The sequence below is a fragment of the Takifugu flavidus genome, chromosome 9, assembly GCF_003711565.1.
Source record: "Takifugu flavidus isolate HTHZ2018 chromosome 9, ASM371156v2, whole genome shotgun sequence".
NCBI classification, from domain to species: domain Eukaryota; kingdom Metazoa; phylum Chordata; class Actinopteri; order Tetraodontiformes; family Tetraodontidae; genus Takifugu; species Takifugu flavidus.
In genome coordinates, this window is record NC_079528.1 from 8,746,740 (window position 1) to 8,759,239 (window position 12,500).

The 12,500-nt window shown below is 52.0% G+C and overlaps 1 protein-coding gene across 1 annotated transcript in view; it reads left to right on the top strand.

Annotated features, from left to right (window-relative positions):
• Positions 1 to 6,339: 6,339 nt before the first annotated feature.
• Positions 6,340 to 12,500, top strand: part of glra1 (glycine receptor, alpha 1) — a 38,121-nt gene continuing 31,960 nt past the window's right edge. The window contains exon 1 of the mRNA XM_057044067.1: positions 6,340 to 7,366. Coding sequence (XP_056900047.1) covers positions 7,296 to 7,366 — 71 coding nt within the window. The 5' untranslated portion in view covers positions 6,340 to 7,295. The remainder of the gene's footprint in view (positions 7,367 to 12,500) is intronic.

Here is a 12,500-nt window from a genome sequence, read left to right on the forward strand (position 1 = left end):
TAATGCATTTAATCTGTGTGTGTGTGTGTGTGTGTGTGTGTGTGGTGTGTGTGTGTGTGTGTGTGTGTGAGAGAGAGAGAGAGAGAGAGAACATTCCCAAGTTTGGCTGTGTTTGTGGACCTTCTGTTATCTCCAGGTGGGATTAACCTTTCCTCGCTGCCTAAACTCTTCCCGATATTCACACCTGGAAGTCTCTGTGATCCGACTCCTGTCGGGCTGCTGTGCTAATTCCTCCAGCCGAGTCTAAATCCCTCACAAGCTGCTTTCAGAAACACGTCTTTGCTTTCTGATCGTGTGTTTTCTGTACTTTTACAGGCATCTCCAACATTCCGCCTCCGACGCGTCTCTGACCTTGGAAGCAGCCGTCAGGAAACGTTCCGTCTCCGTGGAACGTGTCCGCGGCAGCAGCTGAGTAGGTTCTACTCCATCACGACGCTCACAGCGGTCCGGACATGCTTAATCCTCTCCTGACATCAGGAACCCCTGACAGAGTTCCAGCAGAGTGGAAGTCAAGGACTCGAGGAATTGACCAGAGACCAGTCAGTTCCCCAGAATCCAATTTAAATGGAAAGAAAGGAAGAACATCGGATCCATTCTTGGGTTAGGGTTAGGGTTAGGGTTAGGGTTTTAAGGTCCACTGGTACCATTTTAGTGGTAGATAACACACACACACACACACACACACACCCAGAGAGGGAGATCAATCATGTGGTTCATCTGAGGAACATCCCACAGATGTGGAGCAAACTGGGCTGAAGGAACTCTTCCAGGGTTTATCCCAGCCAGAGGAGATGTGGACCTGAGGTCTGCCCCAGGGGCTGAGGTCTGCCCCAGGGCCTGAGGTCTGCCCCAGGGCCTGAGGTCTGCCCCAGGGCCTGAGGTCTGCCCCAGGACCTGAGGTCTGCCCAAGGGCCTGAGGTCTGCCCAAGGGCCTGAGGTCTGCCCCAGAGCCTGAGGTCTGCCCCAGGACCTGAGGTCTGCCCCAGGGCCTGAGGTCTGCCCCAGAGCCTGAGGTCTGCCCCAGGACCTGAGGTCTGCCCAAGGGCCTGAGGTCTGCCCCAGGGTCTGAGGTCTGCCCCAGAGCCTGAGGTCTGCCCCAGGGCCTGAGGTCTGCCCCAGAGCCTGAGGTCTGCCCCAGAGCCTGAGGTCTGCCCCAGAGCCTGAGGTCTGCCCCAGGGCTGAGGTCTGCCCCAGAGCCTGAGGTCTGCCCCAGAGCCTGAGGTCTGCCCCAGGACCTGGACACGTCCCGAACGTGTGAAACCTGCAGCAGCTGAGACTCAGAGTTCCACCTGAACTTCATCCAGGAGCAGGTTGAAGCTCCACGTGCAGATGTGCAGACAAGCGCGATCACACCCACCTCTGGGTCCGTGAGACGTGGAGCAACAGCGGCGCCGGACTCCCAGCGGAACCATCAGTTTGGGCCATTCCTGCCGGGTCGCGACCTGTCCTGCGAGGACTCGTTTAATCCCCGTTCACTAAATTATTTATAAGACTTTGAGTTTGACTCTTCAACCCAGCAGCCAAACTGTGTTTACACACCTTGAGCTTCTACAGCCAACACCGGCCCGAATCACTTTAAGACTGGAGAATTTGTCCTCCCAGAGGTCCACAGACGGGGAGAGTGTGATCGTGCACACGTGCACGCTGGGAGTATTGACCCAAAAACCTTAAAAACAGCAGAAAGAAATCTCTGCTTTGTCCAAAAATGTGCTAAAGTCACGCCAGGACCTCCAGCTGCCCGTGGATCTTGATGGTCCTGGTCCGTTCTGACGCAGCAGCTCCTCCTGCACCATCAGAGGGCAATTAGGGGGGCGACACCTGCATTTGTCTCCTCAGTGGCAATAAAGGCAGCGACCTGCTGGTATTAATCTCACCGATGGTGACGGATGTAATGAAGGGACGGGTTCCCGCCGAGCTCACGTCACCCATCTTCATCTAGCACACGTGAGGAAGAGCCTCTGAGGAGGATGGAAGCCCTGAGCAGAAGTGGGTCAAGCAAACCAGGGAGGTGACGCATCGTCCCCTAAAAACAGGGAGGCTAAAAACATCCGGCTGAATCGTGTCCAGATGCAAACGGCACCTTCAGAACGTCCCAGCAGGCAACAAGCTCGTTTTAGTCTCCTGGATCCAGACCAGAGTTCCAGAGATTCCAGTCCTTCAACAAGATTCTGATCCTTTAGAACCCTCTTAATAATCAATTCCACTGGAATCACCTGAAGAATTCTGCTGCTGGAGTCACAAGAGAAAAAAAGAGCTTCAAGAAGCCAAACTGTGAGACAATGCAGCTTATCAGAGGCTATTCTTCAGAAACACCAGAACAAAACATGAAACAAAGATTAAAATAAACTAATTTCATTAGAGTATTCTTTGTTTCCCTCTCACCTGACAGGAAACGCCAAATATGGTCGGATGTCTTCAAATTCTTCCTTCATTTTTATCTCTTTACATTTAATTGCTCATCTTTTATTTTTGAAACAAACATTTCCTTCTGCCTGTGTGAAGCTCTCGCCGTCGTATTTAAATCGATCTCCATCTGTTTAATGAGAAGCTTTCAAATCTGAAAGTCATCGTTAATGCAAAGCTAATGAGTGTTGCTGCATCAGGACGTTGACTCAGAGCTTTAGGTGGTTTCATCTGACGCTGCTTCAGTGTCTCCGTTTCTGACGTCTCATCAAACATCACAGGTCAGACATCAACTTTAGAACTTCATTCTCTTCTCTTTGTGACTGATGGTTTATTAACTATAGATCCTCCTGCTGCTTCCAGGAGCTGGTGCAGAATCTGGCCTTTTTTCCTCTGAAGAGGTTTTTAAACAGCAACCTTTAATGTCCAGGACTCGTTAAAGGCAGTGACATGAAGCCTCGTGTTCCCGGGCTGGTGCAGAGATGACGGCAGGTTATATTTGTAACTAATCCAGGAGACAGAAAGACACCTGAGGAAGCAGCACGTCGGCCCGTCAGCTCCACAGTCAGGAGAGTGTGGGGTCGCTTAGCTGGGACGTCCTGAAGGACGCAGGAGACAGCAGGAGACAGCAGGAGACAGGAGACAGGAGGAGACAGGAGACAGCAGGAGACAGGAGACAGCAGGAGACAGGAGACAGCAGGAGACAGGAGGAGACAGGAGACAGGAGACAGCAGCTGACAGGCTGAAGGACTGACGTGAGCTGAGAGACAAGACAGACAGGGACAGAGTGGGGGGGAGGAGGAGAGGGAGGGAGAGAGAGGGAGGAAGGGAGGGGGAGAGGGAGGGAGGGAGGGAAAGAGAGAGGGAGGGAGAGAGGGAGAGAGGGATGAGAGGGAAGGAGGGAGGGGGGAAGGAGGGAGAGAGAAGGATGGAGGGAGGGATGAGAGGGAGGAGGAGAGAGGGAGGGAGAGAGGGATGAGAGGGAGGAAGAGAGGGGGGAGAGGAAGGGAGGGAAAGAGAGAGGAGGGATGAGAGGGAGGAGGGAGGGAGGAGAGTGGGAGAGAGGAAGGGATGGAGGGAGAGAGAGGGGAGAGAGAGGGAGGGAGGGAGAGAGGGATGGAGTAATATTAATTCATCAGTCCAGGCTAAATTAAGCAGATTGCTCAGTTTGGTCCCTTTGTGAATATGAAGAAATGTACCTCTTAATGTGATTGCCAGCGAGACACATAACTCAAGGGTGTGTGTGTGTGCGTGTGTGCATGTGTGTGTGCGTGTGTGCGTGTGTGTGCACATCCAGAACGTGGTGACACCAGACCAGCCTGGAGCTCCGTCCCTGCAGCTTCACCTTGTGGGAGCGGCGAGGCGAGTTAATGGCGGCTCAGAATCATGTGATCAGCTTTAACCCGTTTAGCCTGAATCAGAGTCAATTCTCACCTTCTTAACCTGATTTTAGCTGCTAAAAGGGTCTAAAAGCTGTTTGCCGGCCTGTAGCTCACGTTCAGTCCTTTCTTAAATTTAGTTTTACTCTTTAAAGAGCAACATTGATCAAAGGACAGTCCATTATTTACTGAGAACCTGTGGAAGAAGCAGCTGAAGCTTCAGAGGAATCAGAAATGTGAGTGAACGCTGGTTCAGTTCCTGGTTCCTCTAAATGAACCGGACCGCGGTGGCCTTGAGGACCGTCCGGGCCTTGAGGACCCTCCGGGCCTTGAGGACCCTCCGGACCTTCAGACCGAACCCCGTCGAGTCCATTTTAACCGCGGCTCTTTGCTGGTTTGACCGTGGCGTCCTCACAGGCGTCCTTATTCATTCAGAACATGTTGGATCCATCTCAGATCTCCGGTCCCACTTCCAGCACCGCCTCCTCTAACAGCCATCGATTATCTGCTCTGATATATGCAACGAACGCCAGCGTCCGGGCCGCCGCGCCGTTCTTCTGCTGCACACGGTCGGAACGGACACGATGACCTTAGAGGGACGTTAGCGCGCCGCCGCTTTCATTAGGAAGCCGGACGTATCGATCGTCCTCTCCGCTGCTGGGGAACATGTGGACGACACGCATGGACCATCGATCAGCCGTGGGATTAAAACCCGAAGCATCGATCCTCCTCAGAACCAGCCTCTCGGCCCCTGGTCCCAGCAGCCCTGAACGCACCACGATGTCATAACGCCGCTCCGCCGGCTGTAGCTCCGCCCACATCGTCACAGCCATCAGGCTGTCATGTGACTGTGACGAAAGTCAAGTCAGTTTGTCTCGTGTTCAGTGCGAGAAAATGCTGAAAAAAATGCAGAATTCAACAGAAACGATTGAGTTTTATCAAACATTTGAATTAAATGATCATATTTAAATTATTTTAATCAAAGACTGAGGCTGATGCTGTTCTGGTCTGTGCAATAGTGTCTGTCATGCTACTGTACACACACACACACACACACACACCACACACACACACACACACACACACACACACACACACACACACACACCACACACACACACACACCACACACACACACACACACACACACACACGTCCTCGGGACCGTTTTGTCCGAAGTGTCCGCTTGAACTTGAATGATTTTAATGCCTGAAGGCACCAAAGGAATCAGGAAGCACGCTCACACCCGCGCACGCTCACACGCTCGCACGCGCGCACGCTCACACGCGCGCACGCTCACACAAACATCTTTTAAGCACAGACTCGAGCTGAATCTCCACGTTTAAGATACAAAATGACATGAAGTGGTCTTGTGCCTGGCTCTGAACGTTGCTGGTTGTTCTGGTATTGATGCTGTGGCAGCAAATCATGTTAAATGATTAACATAATAATTTATAATTAAAAATAATTAAAACCATAGATTCTTTAGTCTGATGATCAAAGATTCATATTTTACTGCTCCACATTACAGATGAACCATCTATGGGGGACAGTAGGGGCAGGAGGGTTCCTGGATGCAGAGGAACCTCGGAACGGTGTGTGTGTGTGTGTGTGGTGTGTGTGTGTGTGTGTGTGTGAGAGAGAGAGCGAGAGATTAGATTAAGACTAGGCTCCCATTTATAATAAAAGCCTCCAGACAGATTTGTGTATGTTTCTAATGTAATTAAGTAATGAAACGGTATCATAAAGTTGGTAACAACCAGGATATGATAGTTACCGAGTTACCCAGGAGTCCTGCCTATTATAAACTCTGTTCTCCTGGTCACCCAGCAAACCTGGCTGGTGCTTCCACTAACCATTTGGTCGTTTGCTATCCTAATCCAACAGATCACAGGGATTGGAGGTGTTCCACCCTGAACCGGCAGCGGCTGTCACTAAACCTGCCCGCTACCTGAAGTGGACTAACGAGTGGACTAACGAGTGGACTAACGAGCGGACTAACGAGCGGACTAACGAGTGGACTAACGAGTGGACTAACGAGCGGACTAACGAGCGGACTAACGAGCGGACTAACGAGCGGACTAACGAGCGGACTAACGAGTGGACTAACGAGCGGACTAACGAGCGGACTAACGAGCGGACTAACGAGTGGACTAACGAGTGGACTAACGAGCGGACTAACGAGCGGACTCCCGCTGGGCCAGTGGGTGACCGAGCTGAACCGAGCTGGACCGAGCTGCGCGTCAAACACTCAGAAATTAAAACACCGTGAAACTACAACCGTTGAATCCAACTACGAACTACCGGCAGGTTACGGAAGGACTACCTGGAAAAGGCACCCGAGTGGTTGCGCTCGCGCACGTCCGTCAGGTGTGTCTCCACTCATCAATAACTTTTAACAGCCTGATCGGACCGCGCGTGCTGGGCCCCGACCGGCTACAGCGACACTCGCCCTGGCCAATCATTAGCGCGCGCCGACACCTCTCTGTCCAATCACAGCGCGCGTGGGCGTGTCCTCGCGCTCCGAGGTGCCCTTTTCTTTTTTTTCCCGGAGTTTTTGCTAAATGACTGCAGCACGGAGAGCCCAGTGTGTGAGGAGCGCACGGGAGCTGAGCGCGTCTCCGCCGGAACTATCCTGCCATGGAAGAGGGGCCGCTGCAGGCACTCCTCCCCCCACTGTGACTCTCACTTCTGCCGTCGTGGAGGATCCGATCTATTGAGCGCAGGTCTGAAGGGCGCGCGGTCCGGATGGGAGCCCAGTGCAGGAGCAGCAGCGGCCGCCGGCGCGTCTCCAACTCCGCCAGCAGACAATGGGAGTAGCTGCGCCGCGCTGCACCAAGTCCGACTACTACAACTACAACTACTCACCCCTGGGAGGGAACTGCGAGCGGCAGCGGCGGCGGCAGCAGGAGGAGGAGGAGGGGGCGGAGAGGCAGACTACCTGCGGACCCCCGGCAGCAGCGGCAGCGGCAGCGTCCGGACTCCCGCACGGATCCAGCGCGTCGGGATGAGACAGAGGCTGCAGACTGATGTTCCCAGAGTTGGAATATAAACGCACAGTTTTCCAGAAGCTTATGGAGACGCTTTCCGAAGCCATCAGCATCTCTTTCCAGGACTGAGGGAATATGTGTTCTGTGGTGCTCGGCCGCGGCTCGCTCGGACCGGACTCTCCAGTAATTGGCTGTAATCGTGCGTTAATTAACATCAGCCTGTGAGCAGCTCGGCTCCGTCCTTCTCTCCCTCCGCCTCCCCCTCTCCTCCTCCTCTTCCTCCTGTCCTCGAGCCTGGACCTGCCCCCCCCCAGCAGCCCCCTGCCTCTGTCCACGGTCCTGAACATCCTTCCTGGGTGGATTTTCTGTCCGCGGTGTTGGTGCTGGAGGCGCCATGAGCACCACTACGCACCACAAATAAACACAAATTAGAGTTTTAACCCTCACCCCTGCTCCAAAAATCGAGGATTTTGCCCTGACTCTGGAGTGTGACCCCCCCTCCTCCTCCTCATCACCTCCAAACATGAGACTGGCCAACATGTGCCGACTAAACGTGCTGGGGATCTACCTGTGGGAGACGGTGGTGTTTATCAGGTGAGAAGGCGTGAAGAGTGTGTGTGTGTGTGTGGGGGGGGGGGGGGGGCACTGGGTAAATGTCAACGACGTAGAATTTAGCCAGTCTTTGTTTAAATAAACAGGAGTTTACGGTCGGATGTTGGATTGGTTGCATTCGTACTGGAGCAGGAGTGTTTCCTGTCGGCACCATGACGTCCAACAGGCAGCAGCTTCTCCAGCTCACGGTTGTTGGGGGCTCGTTAAACCTTCTTCTGTAATTAGGACTTCTATTTTCCTTTTTTTCCATGTGGGTTTGGGGGTTTGGCTTCATCACAGATCCTCCACCAGCGTCTCACTCCTAAAACGGTGAGGACGCCGGAGAGCTGAAGGAATCATGACGAGCAGCTTTGCTGGATGTATGGAAGCCTGTCGGGGACAAACCTGAAGCAGCCGTTTGCTCCTGCAAAACTCACCCAAACCAACAAAATCTAACAAACTACTCATCAAATAGTTCACTTCAAAATTAGCAACTTTATACCTTTGAGTGTCTTTTTTTTAGCAGATTTTGCAGCAGCGAGAATGAAACAAAGAAACTTTGACGGTACGAACATGAATCGGGCTTCTGCTCCAATGATGCTGTGATCCATCACTGTTTCTCCGTCTCCACGGCAACAGTGACAAAACCCGTCGCTGTAAGAGGGGAAACCTCAACATTTGCTGCACCCTTTAGTATTTACATGATTCATGAATAATCTGCTTCGGCCAATCAGAGCGAAGCATCGTGTCAGGTGACGTGGAGCCAAGCTTTTGGGTCCTGGGGGGAATTTTCAGGAGCCGCATGAACGGGAACAGTGAGACTTGTTTTATTTGTAGCAACATTACCCACAATTCCAGAGGGTTGTCGCAGAGTGTCTGATTGGTGGAGCTCAGTGATTTAAGGGCTTCATTTTCAGAGGGAAGGCCGTCCTGATGCATTGTGGGACATGTAGTTCACGCCTGGAAATGATCCTAAACTAGAGGTTTGGGTTTTTTCCCCATTTAAAAAGATGATTTATCTTTTCTCCTGAATCGAACTTTTAATGGGAGTTTTGAAAGTTTTTACTGGGAAAATGCGTCCACACCGAAAGTGAACCCAGTCCATTGAAACGTCCGGCCGCCGGTCTGAACCTGTGAGCTGGAAACAGGATTTCTTTTGGTCTCGTGTATCAGAAAAACACTGCTGAGGATGAAAATGTGCAGATTTATGCTTTTCTGCTTCGGTCTGGGCAGCGAACGGCCGCCGTCTCTCTGAATACGTGTCGTATGCTAACGATGTTGCTGCCTTTGGGTCCAGCTGTGGCCCGGCTGGGTCTCAGTGGGGGGTTACAGTCGGACCCACGGAGGTGTTTCCTCCACATGCTGCAGCAACTCCAGCCTTTTTGGGGTTTGTGTGTGTGTGTTTGTGTGTGTGTGTGTGTGTGTGGGGGGGGGGGGGGGGGGGGGGGGGGGGTTCTGTTTGGGCAGGTTTAGCATTCTGAACACACTGTTCCGATAATGAACCCTGAGCCGGGATATCGCCATCTCAGCTCCTCCGGCCTGAACTCTGCCGCTCCTGGTTAATTAATATCACACACACACACACACACACACACCCTCTCACAATAACCTCATTCCTCATTCAGGCTTATAGCTAATCATTGATTATCCCGTCAATGGAAACATGTTTAATGCTCACATCGCTCCGTGTTCTTCTGTCGGGAGCAGCTGAGATCAGAGCTGCAGGAATCTCACCTCCACCTCCTCTTTGATCTGTTTTTAATATTAAATCTGAGACTTCGCTCTCGGCGACACACACGACGGCTCTGAGGACGGGACAGGAAGTGACATCAGCAGCTCAATTACTTTCTCAGCACAAACAAGATTTTCCACCAATGAAATCTTTAATTTGACGCATTTTTGAGGTAATTCCCAACCTCCAGGAGCACGTTTCCAAAGCCTGAATCCAACAACATGGGCAGGATTTTCAGCCCCCTCCCTGATCGACTGATCGGTCCTCATGTTCATCCACTACACCTTCCCAGGTGACCTTTTCCTGTCATGGATTTCTGTTTTCCAATAACGTCTCAGGTGGAAACAAGCACATTAAACACACAAGTCTGGACTGACCCCCCCCCCCCCCCCCACGATGCCACAGCCGTTCAGATCCGTTGTTCCTGATCCTAAAGCTGAGGTCCAGAGACGGAGGAGCTGGTTCTGGTGATCAATGATCGTCATTCTGCCTTTTAATGGTTTAATCATCAAATCTTTAGATTTAGCATCAAAATGAAGATGAGAGTGAAACTTTGGCTCTAGAGTCGGAATGTGTCGGGATGTTTGATGGGAAAGGTAACCTTGAGCTGCAGCCCCCCCCCCCCCCACACACACACACACACACACACAGGTCATCGTCTGCTTCGTCACATTATTGGAGCAGAGCAGGGAGGTGGTGGCGGAGGGTCGTGAGACAGACGGAGTGACGGAGGACGGACGGAACGTCGCTGCAGTGTGTTCATTAAATCAAAGGTTATTCTTCGCTGCACCTTCATAAAAAAGATTAATGGAACGTCAGATTATTCCGGAGTGATATTTGCTGCCGTGACGTTCCCTCTTGTTGGCATTCGTTAGCTGTTGTGAGCGGCGCCGCGCCCGTCGCCCGTGTTTAGCAGGACGCCGCAGGTCCGCCTCTTTTCCTCCGGCTGACGGTTAAACGGCGCCCGTTTTTGTGAAGGTCAGCGAAGGAGCGGGAAATACAGCAGGAAATGTCCTGGGTGTGTTTCCTCTGGGGTGGGGGGGGGAACGCTGCTTTTCCATGACTGGATTTACTGTAAATATCAGCCAGACTCACCTGCAGCACAGCCAACAGCCAGAGGGATGTTTCCATCTTTCACCAGGTTTTCCCAGGCTACAGGCAGGAATACTGGTTTTCCCAGGCTACAGGCAGGAATACTGGTTTCCAAGGCTACAGGCAGAGATACTGGTTTCCCAGGCTACAGGCATGAATACTGGTTTTCCCAGGCTACAGGCAGAATACTGGTTTTCCCAGGCTATAGGCAGGAATACTGGTTTTCCCAGGCTACAGGCAGGAATACTGGTTTCCCAGGCTACAGGCAGGAATACTGGTTTTCCCAGGCTATAGGCAGGAATACTGGTTTTCCCAGGCTATAGACAGGAATACTGGTTTCCCAGACTATAGGCAGGAATACTGGTTTTCCCAGGCTATAGGCAGGAATACTGGTTTTCCCAGGCTACAGGCATGAATACTGTTTTTCCCAGGATACAGGCAGGAATACTGTTTCTCCCAGGCTACAGGCAGGAATACTGGTTTCTCAGGCTATAGGCAGGAATACTGGTTTTCCAAGGCTACAGGCAGGAATACTGGTTTCCCAGGCTATAGGCAGGAATACTGGTTTCTCAGGCTATACGCAGGAATACTGGTTTTCCCAGGCTATAGGCAGGAATACTGGTTTCTCAGGCTATAGGCAGGAATACTGGTTTTCCAAGGCTACAGGCAGGAATACGGGTTTCTCAGGCTATAGGCAGGAATACTGGTTGTATGGAAGTACTGAATGTTCTGCATAACGGATCACTGGATCACTGGATCTGCTGATCGACTTAGTATGAAATGGGCGCGACACAGTTACATCATTTATTCTTCTGATTGAAGCAAAACGGAGCAGATTAAAAGGATTGTGGTCGATTCAGGGAAGAATCCAATTGTAGCAGATCTCATGAGATCACAGGAGATCACAGCAGATCTCAGGAGATCACAGCAGATCTCAGGAGATCGCGTCTGCGACCCGACTGCTGTTGTCAGGATCAGAGGCTCCAGCAGGCTGGTTTCCAAAAGCAGGATTGATCCCAGTAGATTATTGATCGGCAGACAAACGTCCACAGTAAATGACTGACTGAACCTTCGGCCCAACTGGGATCCAGCGGATCCAAACTCCTCCAGATGTCGGGAGCTGCGAGGCCAAATTCCGTCTCCCAAGTCTCATTTGTTTATTCCTTTGTGGAATGTTAATTTAAAGCTCCGACCTTCCGAGCGGCGCAGGAATCGTCCGTCCTTCAGCTTCCTGATCCTCCCACGTTAGAGCCCATGATGGACTCGGGCCTTCAGAGGCTCCAGGCCCATAATGGGGGGCGGAGGCCTAATGATCGCTGATCCAAACCTTCCGCTTTGGCCTCGTCTCTGCTGGTGTCAGACGCCGACAGACGCGTCAGCTCTTTTCTCCTCTGCTGCCTCAGCTTTGGACGAGGATCCTCACTGCAGCATTGATCCCGAATCAATGGAAGTAAACCTGGAGTAAAGGGTGATCATAGGGATGATTATCAACCCAAACACTCCAACAGATCTCCTCAGGATGCAGATTTATCTCCAGTGTTGAAGTTGGAGGCCAGCGTTTAGGTCAGCTAGCACGTCTGAGCTCCTCCTGTGGTGGTTCTGCTCTTTGATCTCAGGCGGTTTTAAATGAGGCTTTGATGGTGCGGTTGTATTTACCTTCTGGTTGGTGTTCCCAGATCAGAAGAGAGGGTCGGAGGCTCAGGATGAGCGTCAGGAACCTCCAGCAGCTGAATCATGTGGCAGCATTGGATGAAGTGTTGGTGTCTTCGCTCGTTAATCCTCCTCTGTGACTAATCTGCCCCCCCCCCCCCCACCGGCTCCTCCTCTTTATTCTCTCATCGCTTACAAAGATCATCAGATTTTATTGTCTCATCACGGCAGAAAACAAAAGAGCGTCTCTCCGTCTCGGAGCTGGTGATCCCATCACGGCCTTCATGGCGGAAAGAGGATTAAATAAAGATTTGTCACGTCTGGGTGAATAATCGCGGATCTGAGAGCCTCCTAATTTGGTGTTGAGGAAGAGACGAGCTGGATGAGGAAACTCTCTTCTCTTATTGATTAGCAGCAGATCCAGAGAGTGAAGGTCCTGAAGTTCCTGGAGGTCCTAAAGGTCCTGAAGGTCCTGAAGGTCCTGAAGGTCCTGAAGGCCTTGGAGGTCCTGAAGGTCCTGGAGGTCCTGGAGGTCCTGGAGGCCCTGAAGGTCCTGAAGGCCCTAGAGGTCCTGGAGGCCCTGAAGGTCCTGAAGGCCCTAGAGGTCCTGGAGGCCCTGAAGGCCTAGAGGTCCTGGAGGCCCTGAAGGTCCTGGAGGCCCTG